The sequence below is a fragment of the Portunus trituberculatus genome, chromosome 12 (assembly GCF_017591435.1).
Source record: "Portunus trituberculatus isolate SZX2019 chromosome 12, ASM1759143v1, whole genome shotgun sequence".
Taxonomy (NCBI): domain Eukaryota; kingdom Metazoa; phylum Arthropoda; class Malacostraca; order Decapoda; family Portunidae; genus Portunus; species Portunus trituberculatus.
The window spans coordinates 3,758,039-3,778,038 of record NC_059266.1 but is presented as its reverse complement, the minus strand read 5'-3'; the positions used below and the strand labels follow the sequence as shown (position 1 = coordinate 3,778,038).

The 20,000-nt window shown below is 41.5% G+C and overlaps 1 protein-coding gene and 1 long non-coding RNA gene across 2 annotated transcripts in view; one reads left to right on the top strand and one right to left on the bottom strand.

Annotated features, from left to right (window-relative positions):
• The window catches only part of LOC123502721 (methylthioribose transporter-like), an 85,957-nt gene extending 74,717 nt beyond the window's left edge, over nt 1–11,240 (bottom strand). Inside the window, exon 1 of the mRNA XM_045251946.1 lies at nt 10,806–11,240. Within this exon, the coding sequence (XP_045107881.1) occupies nt 10,806–10,917 (112 nt within the window). The 5' untranslated portion in view covers nt 10,918–11,240. The remainder of the gene's footprint in view (nt 1–10,805) is intronic.
• LOC123502723 overlaps nt 1–20,000 on the top strand; it is a 569,074-nt gene that overhangs the window by 190,126 nt on the left and 358,948 nt on the right. The gene's annotated exons all lie outside the window — the stretch shown is intronic.

Below are 20,000 nucleotides of genomic sequence, written 5' to 3'. Positions count from 1 at the left end.
TAACGTCTTTTTTTTTTTTTTGTTCTCTTTCCATCTTTATAATTGCATTTTTTTTTCTTTATTCTGCCTCGTCTTAATTGCATTGAAGTGAATTTCCCATCGTTTAATTGAAGGAGACACACATACGCACCTGAATGCTCCCAGAGGATTACATTGTCAAGGCAGCTGAGTCTCCTCTTAATAGTACACTGGATTTTTGTCATTTTTTCACTCTTGGGACTGTTGTAGTGAGATACTCCTCGCTCGACTTATTTGACTTTGACGAGCAACACTTTGACTATAAGAAATATCCAGGTTGTCTGTTTTACTTACCACGGTTAACTTAGCATCACCAGTATGGGCTTTACCGGTGATCTGGCTTTCCTTACTGAGTCTTCATCATCCTTACATAGATTTGGTGAATTTTTGTTGCTTCCTTCAGTATGTAAAAAGCTCATGATATGTGTCTTCATTTTCTTTCTCATCGTCACAATTTTGTATATCTTGTTATCTTCCACTGCTATTTTTATCCCAACTGCTCTTCTGATCTTGCTAACTGTAATCCTCCTCTCCTCTCGAGGCCCCGCTGTACAATATTTTCTTCCTTCTCTCATTCTTATTATATTCATCTCTCTAATGCAAGAGTTCAACATTATTCTCAATCATTCATCCCTTTCTCTGGTTAATTCTTGAACTCCCTGCCTGCTTCTCTATTTTTCATCTTCCTATTGACATCTCTTTTGAGACCAGTATCTCAGTAAGTCTTTTTATTGGTCTTCTGTTACCTTTGACCGATGTCCCTCCTGCATAAAGAAAAGAAAATTATTGATACGACCAACTCTTCATTTGATTGAGTGCAACATGTATAATACTTTTGTGACTTTACTGGTATATTTGCTAATGCAATACATTTTCTGTGCGTTGTGCGATAAAAAGAAACACATTGTTTTTATGAGTTTCACTGCACATTTAATGACGACTTTGTTTTGATAATAGTTTTCTATTTATTTTTGGGGTTTTCGAAGGTAAAAGACTTGCTATTCGACAACGTTTTGTTTCTGATGTCGATTTTGAAACGAAATACAGTCGTAGGGGAAGTACACCAGCGTATAATGGATAGTAAAAAGATCCTTGTCTTCCTCTTTAGCTCTTTAATTATGCTACTACACATTTACTACTCTTGCTCTATCATATAGATAGAACAACACAGTGAAAGGGTTCTGTTCGCTCACTTACTACTCCAGTTGAGTAAGTGACGTCGATAATCATTCGTAAACAACACTGAATTTCGTGTTTGCAAGGTTAGGTATAACCCCACTTCCCGTCATCCTGTTTGTATCTTCGTTTGTCAGTTTGTCTCTCTCTCTCTCTCTCTCTCTCTCTCTCTCTCTCTCTCTCTCTCTCTCTCTCTCTCTCTCTCTCTCTCTCTCTCTCTCTCTCTCTCTCTCTCTCTCTCTCTCTCTCTCTCTCTCTCTCTCTCTCTCTCTCTCTCTCTCTTCTCTCTATTGTATCTTCTCACTCCTTCTCCTCATCCTCTAACTCGTCCTCCACACAGCTCCACCAGTACCTCCTCCCCATAATTTAGAAGTGTCCGCCACATGCCAAGACCCTCCAGGCGCCGCGCTCTGATGACCAAACAATTAATTAAGTTCAGCTTGGGGATGCGAAGGGAGGAACATTGTGGGCGAGAGCCTGGCACTCTCCGGCGGCTCAGGGCAAAGTACAGTGGAAAGGAACACAAACAGAGCCTTAGTGTGAAAGAGGAGAGGTTTGTTCGTGATATGAGAGTGGGAGCGAATGAAAGTTTTTTTTTTTTTTTCAACAGGGTCACTCGCCAAGGGAATAAAAAGATAAGAAAAAAGAGAAAAATCCCTCTGCGATGCCAGTTGGCGATAAGAAATGTTCTGGCAAAGAGAAGTGTGTATCTGTGTATGTCTGATTTTTGAGTCCTCTAATGGTGAAAACAAGAATAATGCGAAGGAGCAGAAACACGTACGAAACGCCTGAAGGTGTTTAGAATAATGTTTGTAATGATTTTAAAGGCTAATGATCAAATGTATCCAGTATTGTTAGCAGCATTTTCATCACCCCCATGATAATCAACTTAAGCATTAGCATTTTTCTCATCACCATAATTATCTTCGCTATCAAAATCATCTTCACTCGCGTGCATGGTTCTGTTCCTTCATAATTTTTTTTTCTCTTCCAGCTTGCATGTCTCGGCGAGGTGCGGGAGGTGCGGGCTAATTACTAGGCGTTATTTATGGCTCCTGCTCGTCTCATTAGTTTGTCGCTAATAACACACAAGAGGGACACAAAGAAGTAAAGAAGATGATGTGTCAGAAAGTCATGTTTTAAGCCGTATCATTTCGTAATCAAAAGCAAGGTGGTGTGTTTGATGTTTTTTTTTCATGTTATGTTATATTATGAATGTTTGCTATTAGAGAATATACGTGTGGCATGCATTTAATAACCTTTTTTTGTTATTTATTTTTTTTCAGTAGATTTGTATATACCATGATTTTTTTTTTCGATACTTTCTGCTGCTACTATTACTACTATTACTACTGGTGCTATTACTACTACTACTACTACTACTACTACTACTACTACTACTACTACTACTACTACTACTACTACTACTACTATCATCCCTACCACCATCATTACCTCCATATTCACTACCATCACCACCATCATCACATTTATTATAAAAAACAACAACAACAGCAACAACAACAATAATAATAACAATAACAACAACAAGAGTAACAACAACACCCACAGTACCACCACCACCACCACCAGTACCACCACAACCATCACCGTGCCAATCAGAAAGATAATAACACAAATAACAACAAAGAAAAATGTAAACCACAAAAAAAATATATAACAAGCGACGATGCAGAAAAATATATAATTGTCTGATATGATTTAGCCATCCGGATACCACGGAATATCAATTTGAAATATATTAGTTGTTATGGACCCAAATGAAACCCAAATTGGATATGGACGGGCAGGCATTTAAATGGGAGAGGGGTGGAAGGTGGAGAGGGGAAGGGGTAAGGATTAGAACCATGGGAGGGGAGAGGGGAGGGATTTAGAACGAGAGGGAGGATGGAGGAAGAGCCCGAGAGAAATAGAAATTCTGTGTGTGATTGTTATCTTTTTGCTAAATGAGACATAAAAATAAAGGGAGGAAGTAATGAAAATTGTTTGCATGCAGTAACGAAATTATTTCCCGTTATTAACGAAGACGCGGAGAGGAGAGGGAAGTAAGGAGAGAGCAATAAAGGAACACTTGAAAGAGAGAGAAGATGAAAGAGAAGAAGAAAGAAAGAGATAAATAAAAAAAAATAAACTCATGGAAGGTGAATGAGATAATAAACACTGCAGAGAGAGAGAGAGAGAGAGAGAGAGAGAGAGAGAGAGATTGCTCATAGACCACACAGACCAGACATCCAAACAAGCAATGATTGCCATCACTCTCCTCCATGGTTACCACGGAGGACTGGTGACCGGGAAGGAAACATTTGCGGAGTGGAGACTCGTAATTTCAAGTCAGATGTAAACACAGTCAAAGAGGAGAACTCAAGGCCAGCGTGCTTTATTGAAACCTTGTTAAAGAAAATTTTGGTTGCGATTGCTTTTAAAGAGTGGTTTGTATCACGGCCTTTTTTTTTTTTTTCTTTTACGGTAAGGCCTATAGCCCCTGAAGAGTGTATGGGAAGCGCTGTTCAGCTTCCGCCCATTAGTGGCGCAGGCAATTTTATTTATAGTGGTACCCATATTAGGGCCCATATCACCGCCCAAGCTCATCTTGAGTGTAACCACCTAGAACCTGGGTATCATGGTGACATGTAGGTAACTTTAAACCACTCGACAAATGGCAAAGTGTTTTAAGGCTGTACGTGGTGGGATTCGAACCTACGCTTGGACGTATGCCCGATCCCACGCTCACCACCTTATCCACTACGCCACCGCCTCCCTACATTATAGTCTTACTTTGTTACCTAATATAATTTGGATCAACAAGTTTGTTTCAGTATTTTATCATTCTTTACCGGAGACCAGGTTTTGCCGCGTCTGCTTCTCCTCATAAGATTTATTATGCAAAAACAGCATCATCTTTTCGGCTCTGTGCTGGACAGCTTGTTTTTGTGGTCCTTTGCATGGCGAGGCGACCAAGACTGCATCGCATAAGCCGAGTGGCCTTGAAGCTGATATGTTAATCTAAGTTTATATTTTCATTTGCGGATGAAGATGTCTTCTAAAAACCCAACGTATGAACATTATCTGCGGTGTCTTTGTTTTGATATAAGAACTTTGGATAAACGTAATTATAAGACTAATTTTTTTGATAGACTAGCCATTAGTTTTAAAGTTTTACTTTTTATCTTCATATTCAGGTTTATTATATCCATTTGCACAAGTCTTCCTAGAAGCTTTGCATGTCGCGATCTGAGACTGCAGACTTTTTATTTTATTTTGCACTTAATACTGAATTTGAAATGAAGTTATTTATTCCAGCATTAATGTTATTAAAGCATCGTGTGAATAACACTGGTTCGGTAACACAGCTGCGCTGGATTCCATGAATGACTGGAATCTAGACTGAGGCAGACTGGATGCCAATCCTTGGTGTGCATTACTGCCATCCAGAATTACTTGACTTTGAACATGAAAACATAACGATGAACTTTATTAACGACCTTTTGACTCATTAATCTTGCGATATCATGCAAAGGAAAAACATCGTCATGAAATTGTACTTAATGAAAACGTAAATCATTCGTGTTGGGAATCATTGCTAATGAGTTACATTCAAGACCAAAAGAAGGTATTTTTTCATCATCATCTTCCCACTTTTGATCATCTCTCACTAAATCAACATCGCTGTCTTGTAATTTCCCATTTTCCCTTCTTCGCTTGTTATATCAATATTAAAAAAGAAACCTACTTAGAAATGTAGTATATCTTTCTAGTGCAATATATTTGTATTTTAGATTCGTCGTTTTGCTTAAAGTACAAGTGACGAATCCAGCTCCTCCTTGACTGTACTGCAGCGACCGTTTAATCTCACCACTTATCCAAGGAGGGCTTCTTCCACTGCTGGGTCTTCTCTCACAGAACGAAATGAAAATATATTGAAATTACGTAACCAAGAAAGGCTTCTTTTATTGCCGGTACTTCTCTCACAGCATGGGATAGAATTACGAGTACCTTGCCTTGGTAGTAATTGATTCGTGAAATATGACGACTCTTCATCAACTTGGTCTTCGTCTATTGGATTATTGGGAAACTGCAATCAACATATGACTACCGAGTAATTCTTCTTTACATTGATGTCAACTCGTACTAGTTTACGATGCGAGGGAAACTTTGTCAACTCTCCTCGTAATCTGATACTGACTGAGAGAAACTGTTTTCATGCCTTGTAAACTTAAGAGGTAGTTTTCTCAAAGTGGAAGCATTTTGTTACTGGTTGTGTGTTGGGAGTCCTTGTATATATGAGTCACCACCTCAGAGAGAGAGAGAGAGAGAGAGAGAGAGAGAAGTAAAGACAGAAACAGAGAAAAAGACAGAGAGAGGCAGACAGATAGATAGACAGACATTCACTCACAATGGACTATGAATGTGACGCAGAAACAAATCCTCTACTCGTATGACTGAAGTTTTTTGCCTGTGATCAAAACAAAGTGGGAATAACTAGCAAGGGAACTTCATTCATAGCCTTTGATGATCAGTGAATGTAAACCGTTGTGATGCACGGAGCGAGACTTGGAGAGAGAGAGAGAGAGAGAGAGAGAGAGAGAGAGAGAGAGAGAGAGAGAGAGAGAGAGAGAGAACCTGAAAGAACATAGAAGAGAGCTTATTCATCTCTTTATATCTATTGAATGTAAGTGTTTGTTATTCCCAGATGAGAGAGAGAGAGAGAGAGAGAGAGAGAGAGAGAAATCTTGAATATTCGTATCTTGAGAGAGGCAGTAGGAGTGTCACATAAAGAGAGCGTCAGTGTATTCATGACTCTAATGGAAAAGAGGGAAGCGAAGGCAATCCGATTATTGGCCCCAGTCAAGCCACAAGTCTCCCTTTAGGCGGGCGTTGCTGTCACTCAACTCTGGCTAAAGTGGCAACGCGCTCCTGCCAGCCGCGCATTTCACCTGGCCAGTAATAGAGACGCAGGTGAATCCACGTGGAACTCAATTGCCAGTAATGACTCGTGGTCTTGGGCAGCTGCGCACTTCGACCCCCAGACACTTGCTTTCAGACTGATACGCTTCTGGTAGCAGGTACACCTTTATTTCACCTTTATTTAATTGGTACACAGGTAAATCCAGGTATGAATCAAGGTGGGTTTCGATTAATAGAATACTTATGTTTGCCTCTTGACAACATTCATTACCCATTTTTTTCCTGAAAATTGACGTGTTTCTCTCGGTGCATATCTCACCTTGACCTAAATTGACATATGTGAATACGAATAGGAAATAGTTTGTTTGGATTTAAGTTAATGATAAGGTTCTATTGCCTTTTGACATCACACATCACCTAATATTTTCCATTAAATTGATGTGCTTTCCCGTGGCACACACTTCACCTGCACCTGACAAAGACGCAGGTGAATACAGGTTGATTTATGATTACCAAAGTGACGTTTGCTTCATGACCGTCGCACCTATCTGACCTTGACTGTGCAGTGACGCATATTGTTAATGATATCTTATACACCTTATAAAACTGAGATAAATGCAGGTGTTGATTAGTCCATGTGAATTTCTAATAATGATAGAGCGACATTTACTTCTTTCATCATACATCTCCTTTCTGGTCTTGACTGCTGAAGCTATTTACTTTTACCTAAGAAAAACAGAAAAATCCAAGCCTCAGCAAATTAACACAGATTTCTATAAATAATAACTGACAGTTGCTTTTAAGTATCACACATCACCTGTCTGACGTGAACTGGCAAAACAATACCATTAACTATCATTGATTATTTTTCTAACATCTAATGAAGACACATATGCAAAAAAGTCACGTGGAGTCTATTAATAATAACTCAACATTCATTTCTCAACATCACACATGAACTTACCGACCGTCGACAAAGTGACACGTTTCTCTCTCCCTTTGACACACTTCAATAAATACCCAGACGAAGCGAGAACAATACGTGTCTAGACAGCCTCTCATCTACCTACGTGCCGTCCATCCAGCTTGTCAACACATCTGGCAATATCCGTCCTCGCAGCTTCAGACAAACGCCCCTCGGTCACCTCCCTTGATGGGCCAGGTAGCGCTATAGAGCTGTGCGTGTGAGGCCATCTATTTCGTTCTCCAGGTGGGAAAGAGAGGCGAGCTTAATGGGCAGGTGTCGCGTATGGCTGAGCGTGTCAAGGGGGAGAGGAGTGAGGGAAGAGAGCCCGCTGAGGACAAAGGGAGAAGGAGAACACGGAGGAAGAGAAGTGGAAGGAGGAGGAATATGCAGTACGATGATGATAAGAAGAAATTATAGAAGGAGAGTAAGAGAGAGAGAGAGAGAGAGAGAGAGAGAGAGAGAGAGAGAGAGAGAGAGAGAGAGAGAGAGAGAGAGAGAGCGTGGCCGAAACACACCTCAGCAAATAACGTAATAAAGGTAGGATGAAAGGAGCGACGTTGGGAGAAATGGAAGTAAAGAAAGATATATGATGAACAGTACGATGAGAAAAGGAAAAGAGATGAAGATGAGGTGGAGGAGGGAAGAAAGGAAGAAGGAAAGAAGAAAGCTATTAAGACTACATGAATGATGGCCAAATGGAGATAGGTAGATAGGGAACAGAGAGAGAGAGAGAGAGAGAGAGAGAGAGAGAGAGAGAGAGAGAGAGAGAGAGAGAGAGAGAGAGAGAGAGAGAGGGAGACCGAATATAAGATCGCTAGGAGGATAAAGAACAGAGTCGGGGAAAGCATTAAGTAGGAATGGGAAAAGTAAATCTTGCAGGATCACAATCACCATCAAACACTCAAACTCTACCTCAAGTTCGACGTAGGATAGCGAATGGCCTCACCACGCCTCGTAATGACTCTCGTTCGGCCATTCACGTGCGTTATTGGCATATTTTTTGTACGTTTGTTTATCCCTCCGGCTGCGTTTGGAATTTAGTGCCGCTCAGAATCACGTTAGCGCCCCTTCCGATGGCTCCCACCCGAGATTTGTGAGTGTTTTCGTATTGACTGTTTCGAGTGAGAGTGGTCGTGTTGGTGGTGGTGGTGGTGGTGGTGGTGGTGGTGAGCTGGGCTTGGTTGGGTGTTCGTACGTTGTTTTTTTTTTGTGTTGTTTATGCTTTTCTTTCGTATTTGTTGGCAGGTTTTGTTTAGACTATTGGATTTTTCTGTTTGGTATGTTTGTGTCTTTCTTGTTATTGTTGTTGTTTTCCATGATTTTTTTTTGTATCTGTTGTCAGTTTTTTTTTTTTATGCTATTCTGAGATGGTATTCGAGTCTGCTATTGTTAAGCATATCATATTTAGTTTTACCATTTTGTATCCTTCTTTTGTATCTTTTTTGTATTTATTTACATTATAACAAGTTAGTATTATGTTATCTGTATTTTCTATTATGCTAAGTAGGTGTTATATTCTTTCTTTCTTTTTATACAAGTTATATTTTGCTTTTCTGTTGTGTGTGTGTGTGTGTGTGTGTGTGTGTGTGTGTGTTTTCGTTATCAGAGTTTGTTTCAGTTTCACAAAGTTGTTGCTGTATCATCAGTGTTCGAATTTCTCTGTTGCTTTACGTTTTATTTTGTTTTCGTATGACTGGTATTTGCTTGTATTGTGTTAGGTTCGTTTGAGTTTAACTTCTTGATTATTTTTTATTCACCTGTTGCGTCTATTTGATGATGAATACTTTGCTCTTGTCTATTTTTTTTTCTGTCGTTATATAAGTTTTAGTATATTTATCACAAGTTCAGGTGTTTACATTCATGCTTTTCTACCTTTTCGATTTTCTTTAATGCTTAGCTGAAGTTTATTGTCGAGTTATATCATGAATACTTTTTATTTACCTCTTTTTCCCTTTAGTTTTGAGTCTGAAAGAGTTAATTTTATACTGCTTTGTTTATTGACGTTCATAATTTCATTTTACGTCACGTTCGAATTGGTCTTTGCTTTTATTTCAGTCTCTATGCAAAACTTTTATGGCTCATCTATCTTCTGTTCGATTTCGTGAAAATGTGGCGCTTTGTTTCGATGATGTTCTTTACGCCAGAGTTAAGTAGTTCATCCTGCGCTCCTTTCATCTGTGGCGCAATCAAAAGGGGCTGTGCATCTTTTCCTTCTCTGCTCTGCGATGGGTTAATGTTTTTTTTCTGGTTAATGAACCTATTCGTGGCCTCAATCTCGCGGCTATCATCACTCATTCTCTTAGCAGCCAAGCATTTTTCCTTCCCCATAAATAAAGTTGTTAATTGCAAGCCAGTATGAAAACAGTTCTCTGATTACAAGTTTTTTTATTTTATCGCCTCAGATTCTCTGTCTTATCTCTCAAACCAGTATCAGTATCACTCTTAATTTTCCTTATAACTTCCAATAGAGTCTGGCAAAACTTTTCTCTCACTAATTCATTGTGGTTTAGGACATTTCGTGATTTTGTGATATCTCTTGAATTAATAACAGTATATAATTATCTCCCTTTATTATATAACTATTAATACTCTTAGTTTAATTCACTGTGGTAAAAGTTATTGAGTGCCGTGGCCGCTTTATCAGAAGAGTCTGTTTTGTCATCTCTTTTATCCTGCCCGCCTTTCATGTCCCATCGATTAACTGTTTTTGAATCGCCTTCTCTTTGTTCCTCGAAGCGGTTCCCTTCTTACTGCTGTCTAATGCATTACTGTCTTTTATCTCTGGTGGACAGGCTGCTTCCGTTCCCAGCTCTCTCTCTCTCTCTCTCTCTCTCTCTCTCTCTCTCTCTCTCTCTCTCTCTGCCAGTATCCTTCTCTTTTTCCCCTCCTTTACTACTTATTCCATATGATGTAGCTGTTTATATAGTTTCCTTTGCTTAACAGCTAGTCTTTGTCATATAATGTATCTGAATCTGAAATATATTCTCTCTCTCTCTCTCTCTCTCTCTCTCTCTCTCTCTCTCTCTCTCTCTCTCTCTCTCTCTCTCTCTCTCTCTCTCTCTCTCTCTCTCCCACACGCAGCACTTTAAAAATCCCTTCACCTCTGCATGTGTAATATCCGTGTGCCCGCCTCGCGTTGCGTCATCAGTTGCATATTAAAAGTTCCTTATCTGCACACTTTCCCATCCTCGCCTCTCTCCTGCTAATCACTTCTTATCTTGCAACCTTTTCACTACATTCTTCCATCTCGCCCCTATCCTCCCTCAACTTCCCGTCTCGTCGCTCCAGTCATGACAGCGATAATGTTTTTACCTTTCTCCTTTTTTTTCGTTGCTTTACTTCCATTTTCCCATTAGATTCCTCGCCCGCTAGTCAGCCCACACGACACCACGCCGCCTGGAAGCTCTCCCAGCGCCCGTCATCTCCATCAAGGCCACTAATCCCGGTAAATCTAGTAATTTTCACGCGGGATTATCAGTCTGTCGAGGAAAAATCGGCACCACCAATCACTGTCCGGCCCCGTGTTGGGCGCTTTGTTTCCTGCCGCGGAGGCTTCTCTGATTTTTGAGTTTTCATTATTTTAAACTATTTTGGTTTCTCTGTGGATTCCAAGTGGATGTTAACAATAGAGGTGAAGGAGGGATTGTTATTGTTAGTTTTGTTATTTTCGTGTGTGTGTGTTACGAGAAGTGTTGATGGGGTGAAGGAGTCTGCTTACCGATAAAGGTGAGGTCAGTTGGGGTCAGGAGAGGTTGTAGGCCAGGAGAGGGGAGTTCAAAGTTTTTCCTCCTCGTCACTGCCGCCCACAGACGCCCGAGGAGGCCGCCCATGATGGCACCTTGGCACTGTGTCCGGCACTGCCACTCGGTCACTGTCCCCCACACACCGTCATTCTGCCGGCGGTCAGCTGTTACATAACTGCCGAGGCTGCACCGAGTCCTTCTGTTAATCACTGTCTGGGAATGGCTGGCACTGTTCCCGGCATGCAGGAGGGCGCCTGTGGTGCTGGAAGACCAAGCCGCCCTTGAAACAATCCTTTCGCAGCGGCGGAAGGAGTCCTTAGCCTTTGACGCTGCCGATGGAGGAGCGATTGTGAGAAACACGTGCCTGTCGCGAGCTACCGTCGTGCACCACTCGACCTTCTGTCGGTGTGGTCGCTCGAAGACTGACGCTCAGGACGAAGTTAAGCCCCTCGCCTCCCCTCGCTCGCCTCCCGCGCCAATGGGAGGCTGGGCTTCCAGTGACGTAGCGCACAGACCAAACAACAGCCAATCACACTAACTTATCTTCTCAGGATATTAACTTATGCGGATTGGTATTCTATGCATAATTTACATAAGAGGCACAAAGGCTAGAATCCCGCGCATGTGGCTGTTGCTTGTATCAGATTGAATGAACGGGAAGAAAGACACGACCTGAAAAAAAATATATTGTTTTTTTTGTGGATTGAAGAACATCGCATAGAAGTCTTGTTTGAGTAATGTAATAAGGTTAGATTAGGTTGGCTTATGTAGAGGCTTCGGGAGGAAGTCTACAAAAGGGTTTGCTATCGTTCCTGTCCCATGAACCTTCCTCGCCTTGATGGAGTGTCATTCTCATACCTCCTCTTACAGCTTTCCTCGCCAGGTTTCCTTTCATTCCCTCTGCCCTTCCTTTTCCCGTCTTTCCCTTTCCATCCCTTTTTTGAAACCTTTATTCTTCTCGATTTACTTCTCTTTCTTTTATTCTTGTGTTATTTCTACCTCTCTCCAGTTTTCTCTCTTTCCTTTTCCTAGTCTTTTTTTTGTCTGTTCTCTTAGTTCCTTTCTCTAATTCTTTCTCCACTTTATCTTTTGTTTGTGTTATTTCCACTTTTACCTGTAACTTTTATTTAGTTTTCGTCTTATTCTTTCTATTCCATTTCTTGTCTTTCTTTCTTTCTCTGGAACTTCATTTCATCATTCGAGTATCTTGAAAATTCTTCCTTGTTTTTCTCTTATTCCCTTCCTTGTTTTTTTTTTGTAATTTCATCTTTTCATCTCTTTTTAAATCTTTTCCTTTGTTTTATCATTATTATGTCCTGATCCTCTTACCATGCAACTTTTTCCTTCATTATCTCTTGTTCTCCATTCTTAGTCTTTCTTCTTGAACTTTCATCGTAGTATTCTTATTATCCTCTTTTCATTCTTACGCCTTGCTAAAGCTTTCCTCGAGAGTTTTCCTTGTTATTTCCTTCTTTCGCCTTTATTCTCCTTTAACTTTTTCGCCTTTCCTTCCTTAAGTCCTTCCTGTTTTCTTTCCTTTTTTTTCCTCCCTCTCGTTTCTTTCGTAATTTATTCTTTTATCATATTTCTCTCTCTCTCTCTCTCTCTCTCTCTCTCTCTCTCTGCTTGTCCGTCCTTACTTTTGTCTATTTCACTATAATTCTCTGCCATTCTTGTCTCCCTTCCTTCCTTCTTTATTCTCTTTCCTCCTCTTTGTTTCAGAACTTATGCTAACTACTCGTTTTCTTTTCCTTCTTTACTCTTTCGCGTTCCTTTGTTTGTTGATTCATCCTCTCCCTACCTCTCTGCCAGCCGCGTCTATGGAACTTAACTGCTTCTTTTGTTCATTGTACGGTCCTTGCAGTTATATATAATAGGGTGGAAGGAGAGAGAGAGAGAGAGAGAGAGAGAGAGAGAGAGAGAGAGAGAGAGAGAGAGAGAGAGAGAGAGAGAGAGAGAGAGAGAGAGAAAGCTTCATTCGATATCATAAATGTGCTTAATGAAACATGAAAGAAAATATTGTAAAGTATATTCATATTTCTATTAAAGATCAATGTCAGAGAGAGAGAGAGAGAGAGAGAGAGAGAGAGAGAGAGAGAGAGAGAACATCAGTTACCACCACCAATATCCCTCAGAGCACAGACCCCCAGAAGTAATTATCTATCAAGGGGAATGCCAAACAATACTTGGTGGACTTTGAGGGAAGAGAAACAAAATGCTTGGAGAGAAAGGGGTGAGACAATTTCCCTACCAGGTGTGGAGGGCTATTCTAGGGACAGGTGTGTGTGTGTGTGTGTGTGTGTGTGTGTGTGTGTGTGTGTGCCACGGTGTATTCGCTCGTGTGTATTAGTCTTGTAAATAGCAATGCTCGTGGTTTGTTTGAATTGGGTCGTTAAATGTGCTGTGTTGTGGTGCCTGTTGAGAGAGAGAGAGAGAGAGAGAGAGAGAGAGAGAGAGAGAGAGAGAGAGAGAGAGACGTCACACACCAACACAACCACACACTCATCCACACCAACACACAAACATATAAGAAGCGCAAAGAAAGAAAGGGGGAAATAAAAATATATGAACACATTTTTTCTGCTGTTTTTCATTTCTTTAAGCACATTTCAGCCCAACGGAATTAATGTCTTCTCTTAATAATTATGCGGAGTAATGCGGAGTAATGAGGCATGATATTTACTCTTTTGCTTCCACTCACTCTCTCTATGAATGGAGTAACCACACGCTAACTACGGCTGAAATAACGACACACACACACACACACACACACACACTCTCTCTCTCTCTCTCTCTCTCTCTCTCTCTCTCTCTCTCTCGTCGTTCGTTACCCCCTTCCTTTCTTTCTGTCTTCATATATCAGTCTCACTGTGTATTTACCTGTCGCTGTCTATTTATCTTTATCTTGTTTCCCTTAGTAGTACATGTTCCGTCTTTGTATCTATCTGTCTCTTTATCTGTCCATCTTTTCTGTTGATCTATTTACGTATCTATCTATCTAACTGTTGATGAGTGTGTCAGTCTATCTATCTATGTATCTTTTATATATGTTTTTATTTGTATGTATCTTTTTATCTATCTATCTTTCTCAGTTCTGTCTGTATGTCAGTCCTCCCACCTATCTTATCTCAGCACACTCCCATCAATATCCAGGCATCAAGTGAGGAATCCTTTCATATCTCACTTGTGCCTTATCTCATTCCCGCCGTCCCATCCATAACCGTATCCAGGTCTTTGCACAGAAACGCCGCTGGAATGCTGGTAGAGCCTTCCTTCCCCATTCCCTTTGCCTTTCCTTTACCCCATTCCTTTTCCCCTTCCTTCCCCTTCCGTTTCCCTTCTGCGTTCCTCTCCCGCCGTGGTATGCCTCCTTCCCACAGTTGACAGTGATAAATGACAAAGTTTAATTAGCTAATGCAGGAGTGAGGCTGAAGGTGGCTCCCCTGGCGGTCCTCACTCACTGTTCCCTGCGATTTATGCCCTACCACCACTCTGCCTCCTCCTCCTCCTCTTCCTCCTCTTCCTCTTCCTCGTCCTCTTCCTCTTCCTCTTCCGCGTCCTCGTCACCTTCCTCCTACCAGGGTAATTCTGCTGGTGTATGTGTCTGCCTCCGTGTTTGTTTGTCTCCCCGCCTGGGTTTGTCGGTGTATCTAGTCTCTCTCTCTCTCTCTCTCTCTCTCTCTCTCTCTCTCTCTCTCTCTCTCTCTCTCTCTCTCTCTCTCTCTCTCTCTCTCTCTCTCTCTCTCTCTCTCTCTCTCTCTCGTCTCGCTCAGTTGAGGGAAAGAAATGCAAGCGACATGATGGATAGATTTCTTTTTTTTACGACGAAACATCTGAGTGAGGAGGAGGAGGAGGAGGAGGAAGAAAGGAGGAGGAGGAGGAGGAGGAGGAGGAGGAGGAGGAGGAGGAGGAGGAATGTGATGATAATGTAAAGCAGAAAGAAGAGGAGTGTTCGATCTTATAAAAAAAAAAGAGAGAGGAAGAAGTGAGTTATGATCATTCAGGAAACATGGAATTAAAATACTGCATTTACACACACACACACACACACACACACACACACACACACACACACACACACACACACACACACACACACACACACACACACACACACAAAGGTAGAAGAGGGGAGGGGGAGAAGAGAGAGATAACTGGGGAATCAGAGGAGGAGAGCAGCTGCAGAACAACAAGCATTACCTGCGAGCCAATAGTGGAGGAGAGAGACGAAACACACAACTGGGAATAGAATTGTTGAAACCTGATACCCGTGCCCGGCCACAAGCAATTTAGACCCGTCGATAACCCTCACAGGTGACGAGGGAAGGACGACACACACTGGCCTCACTCAACAATAATTGCCTTCCATTGGAGCCACGAGAGTTACCACCATCACCACCACCACCACTACCACCGCTACTATCACCATGTTAAAAAAGTGGATAAAGTCGTAAACATTCTAAGCAATTAACGAGTAAGTTGTTCCGTGATTGCTATTGATTCTATCGCGGTTGATTATTGGCCTGAAGCAATTTAGTGTTTTTTCTTAATTGTATATCGGTGTTTCAGGACAACGAGGACCAGGAGGAGGAGGAAGAGGAGGAGGAGGAGGAGGAGGAAGAGGGGGATGGGGGAGAGGGAAGAGGAGTGTTGAATGTGTGAGGCAGTGTTCAGTGGACGACTTCGCTTTTGCCATGAAGAGGAGGAGGAGGAGGAGGAGGAGGAGAGGAAGACAATGAGGAAAAATACAAAGGAACACAACGTTGGAAGAGTAGAAGGAGAAGAAACAGGAAGATAAAGAAGAAAAACAAAAACAATAGCAATAACAACAGCAACAATAACAACAACGACAACAATAACAACAACAAAACTATCACCACCACGACCACCACCACCACCATCATCATCACGGAGGAGGAGGAAAAACAAACTTATTCGACGATTTCCCTGCAAACATGAGAAACAGGAAGAGAAGAAGAAGGAGAAGAAGAAGAAGAAAGAAGAAGAAGAAGAAGAGGAAGAAAATCACTGTAATATGTGAGAGGCAATGCTGAGTATCTGATTTCCCTTTGGTTATCGAGCTTAGAGTCATCATAACCTGCATCGCCCGTGGGTCAGTGAACAGGAAACACAAGCAGCATACTTTGCATCGCCAGCCTCGCGTGGGAAGAGAGGGAGGGAGGGTCCAGCGAGTGATGCGTCCCTCCTGGCGTGTTTTATTACCTCGTTTCTCCCAGCCAGACGAGGGCACCTGATGTTAATTGGCCCAAGGTTGATGCTATTGCAATACGGCTGCCGCTAATAATAAGGCCACGGGTAATAAAGGTCATTATGGTGTTTTTTGTATTGATGGAAATGATGTCTTGTGCTTTGTATTTGTTTTGCAACTGCTGCTACTACTACTGCTACTACTATTACTATTACTACTACTACTACTACTACTACTACTACTACTACTACTACTACTACTACTACTACTACTACTACTGCTATTTCCACTACTACTACTACTACTACTACTACTACTACTACTACTACTACTGCTACTACTACTACTACTATTTCCAGTACTACTACTACTACTACTCCTACTACTACTACTACTACTACTACTACTACTACTACTACTACTGCTATTACTACTACTTACTACTGATGTGATTGCTGCTGCTGCCGTGTCTGCCTATAATACCATGAATAATAAAGGTGCTTAAGGTATTTATTCATAAAAGTGATACGTTGCGTGTTGTATTTGTTTTATCGTTACTAATGCTACAACTGTGACTGCTGCTTCTGATGATGATGATGATAATACCGCTAGGAATGATTACGCGCATTAATGATGTTATTTTCGATTCTGATGCCTTAATACCGACTGATGGTTTTTGCATGTCATTTTTTGCTGCTAATGTTACCTTTATCATTACTACCACGACTGGATGAGAATGGCAGATGGGGAGAGGAATTATTCATGACATCAAGGTGTTAGCTTGGTGAATTTTCGCTGCTTCACATGTGTTCTCATCTCCTAATATTGTTATGTATTTATTGCTGCCTCAGATAAAGCAAGAAGTAGATGTAATAGTTTCTTTTCGTTAGTAAGTTCCAAGTCACTAGCGACAATACGTGGGCATTAATATTTGCTTCAGCTTTACTCAAGGACTGCTGCGTGTGGGTGTGTAAGATTATCCCTGGTTAGATTATGTTATGTTACATCTATTCAGGTTTGCTTAAGGTACGTCAGGTTGTGTTAGGTTTTGCTTGAAAAATTGATAAAAGAATACAATTTTCGGTGGTATTCTCATGGTGAAGTTCTCGTGGGCGGAATTAATTTACGTGGAATTTATATATCAACATTAATTTCCCCACCACTTGCCCTGCTACGCTGACCACATGTTGAAAATTATGAAGGGGAGAGAGAGAGAGAGAAAGAGAGAGAGAGAGAGAGAGAGAGAGAGAGAGAGAGAGAGAGAGAGAGAGAGAGATGGAGAGGGAGAGGGAGAGAAAGACTAATAAGCATAATCATCACCTGAGGCTTAAACTTACCTTCCGTACACCTGTGATATTCCAAGCTTCCCCACACGTGTATGCATGTATGTATATATTCAAGCATCACTCGCTCCCGCTTGCCTGCTCACGTCCAACGCTTCCATACCCACCTGATAACTCAACCATGGGATAGATCAGTACACATACATTTATTACCAAATTTATTCTGTCATACGTCCTTTGAATGAGAAAAATCACTCCCTTTAAAATTTACGAGCTGAAAGAGAGTATTTATGGTGTGAATAACATGTGGGTCGCTATTGATGGTTGGAAGCCGAGTGCAATTTGTGGTGGGTGCCAGAGAGAGAGAGAGAGAGAGAGAGAGAGAGAGAGAGAGAGAGAGAGAGAGAGACAGTATTATGGTTTCATTATAGTTTCAATTACGACGCAGTTGATTTTTGCACGCGGTCGAAAGTTACCCAATCGTGCCGGTTTTAAACGGAGAGAGAGAGAGAGAGAGAGAGAGAGAGAGAGAGAGAGAGAGAGAGAGAGAGAGAGAGAGAGAGAGAGAGAGGAGAGGGAGGTGCGAGAGAGAGAGAGAGAGAGAGAGAGAGAGAGAGAGAGAGAGAGAGAGAGAGAGAGATAAAGCGAACGAACGGGGAGAAAGATGGAGGACGGTTATAAATACTGATGAAGGGAGAAGGAAGGAATAGAAGAAGAGAGAAGGAAGAGGGAAGAGAGAAAGGAGGGTCTGAAATAAAGAATAATGGAAGGAGAGCCGGAGGAATTGAGGAACACTGGGTGAGAGATGTATGAAGAAAAATAGAGGGTAAGTGAGAGAGAGAGAGAGAGAGAGAGAGAGAGAGAGAGAGAGAGAGAGAGAGAGAGAGAGAGAGAAGGTTTCATGGGGGAGTGCATACCTGAATTAAGGGAATACAGGTAAGTTGACTTTAACTGTGTTTGTTCTGCCAATTTAGTATGAACAGCGAATGATGAAGATTTGCACATTGCCAGATTTTACTCTCCCGGTAGATATTAAAAAAGAAATGCACTCCTCTCTCTCTCTCTCTCTCTCTCTCTCTCTCTCTCTCTCTCTCTCTCTCTCTCTCTCTCCCCTTTTCATTTACTTCCCTTCCCCTTTTCATTTCCTGTACACTTATCTTTCATCATTCCAATATCACTCCTTTATTCTGCACTTTTTAACATTTCTCCTTTCCTCTTTTCTTATCTTAGTTATTCCCTCCGATTTCCTGGTTGTCTGTCTGTGTGTCTCTTTCTGTATGTCTGTTTCTGTTTCTGTCTATTTTTTCTTTGTCTGTATGCTCTCTCTCTCTCTCTCTCTCTCTCTCTCTCTCTCTCTCTCTCTCTCTCTCTCTCTCTCGTCCAACATTTACTTCGAGCCTTGTTACTTTCTTTCTTTCATTTATCTATCTCTCTGTTCTTCATTTCTTTCCTCTTTCAGTTCACCTTTCTTTTTCCTTTCATTTCCTTTGAGTTTTATTTTGTCTTCTTTTCTTTCATCTTTCGTTCTGTTTTTGTTACTTTCATTTTCTTTTTTCTTGCTTGGTTTTGTACTTATTTTCTTTCGTTTCTCTTGTGCATTATTTTCCTTCGTTTTTCCTTCCATATTCTCTTCCTTCCTTTGCTTTGTTCTCATTTCTTTTATTCCTTTTTCCTTCTTTATTATTTTCATGATTTTTTTCTTTATCTATCTTTTTACTATCCCTCTTTCTTTCCTTCGCTGTCTTCTCCTTCCCTCTTTCCTTTATTCATTCCTTCCAATCATCCTTTCTTCTTTATTTCGTTTCCTCCAAGTTTTTTTCCCTTCCTTCCATCTTCCTTCCTATTCACCATTCTTTCTTACTTCAATCCAAATGTTCGTTTTTTTTTTTCTTCCTTCCTTCCTTTCCTTAATTCTTTCATTCCCTTCATTCATCCCTCCATCTCTTCCTCCTTCCTTTAATAACTCTTTCCTGCAGAACCTTCACTCCTTAGCTTTCCTCCTTCCTTTCTCTTCCTCCTCCTTTACCCTCCGTCCACCAAACCAATTTTTTCTTGCATAATCCCACGATATTAGTGAAGCTTAATATGAGAGAGTGGTGGACGGGAAACTGGCGGGATGGAGACGAGGGGAGGAAGATGACGAGGAGGCAGGAGGGAGCAAGTATCCACAAAACCCACCTTCCTACCAACACCACCATCTCTCCACCCCTTCCCCTCACCCTTCCCTCACCCCCAGTAACCTGCAGGTAGCCGTGTTATACGCAATTCATCATCATTTGACGTTTTCTCTCCCTGATGGATGGTGAAAGAAGCCCGCGCCGTCTCTTTCGCTTATGGGAGAGAGCCTTCTATCACTGATGCCTAGACCATTATCTACAGCCAGGCGGCGGGAGAGCCCATCACCCATCATCATCACCTATCATCGCCTCTCGCCATCATCACCCTTCGCATCTTTCCGTCTCCCTGGCAGTCTATGGTTAAAAAGCACTAGAGAGAGAGAGAGAGAGAGAGAGAGAGAGAGAGAGAGAGAGAGAGAGAGAGAGAGAGAGAGAGAGAGAGAGAGAGAGAGAGAGAGAGAGAGAGAGAGAGAGAGAGAGAGAGAGAGAGAGAGAGAGAGAGTTACCTGCATTTACAGACTGCATATTTCTCATCTTTCGACACCGAATGGAACGTCACAG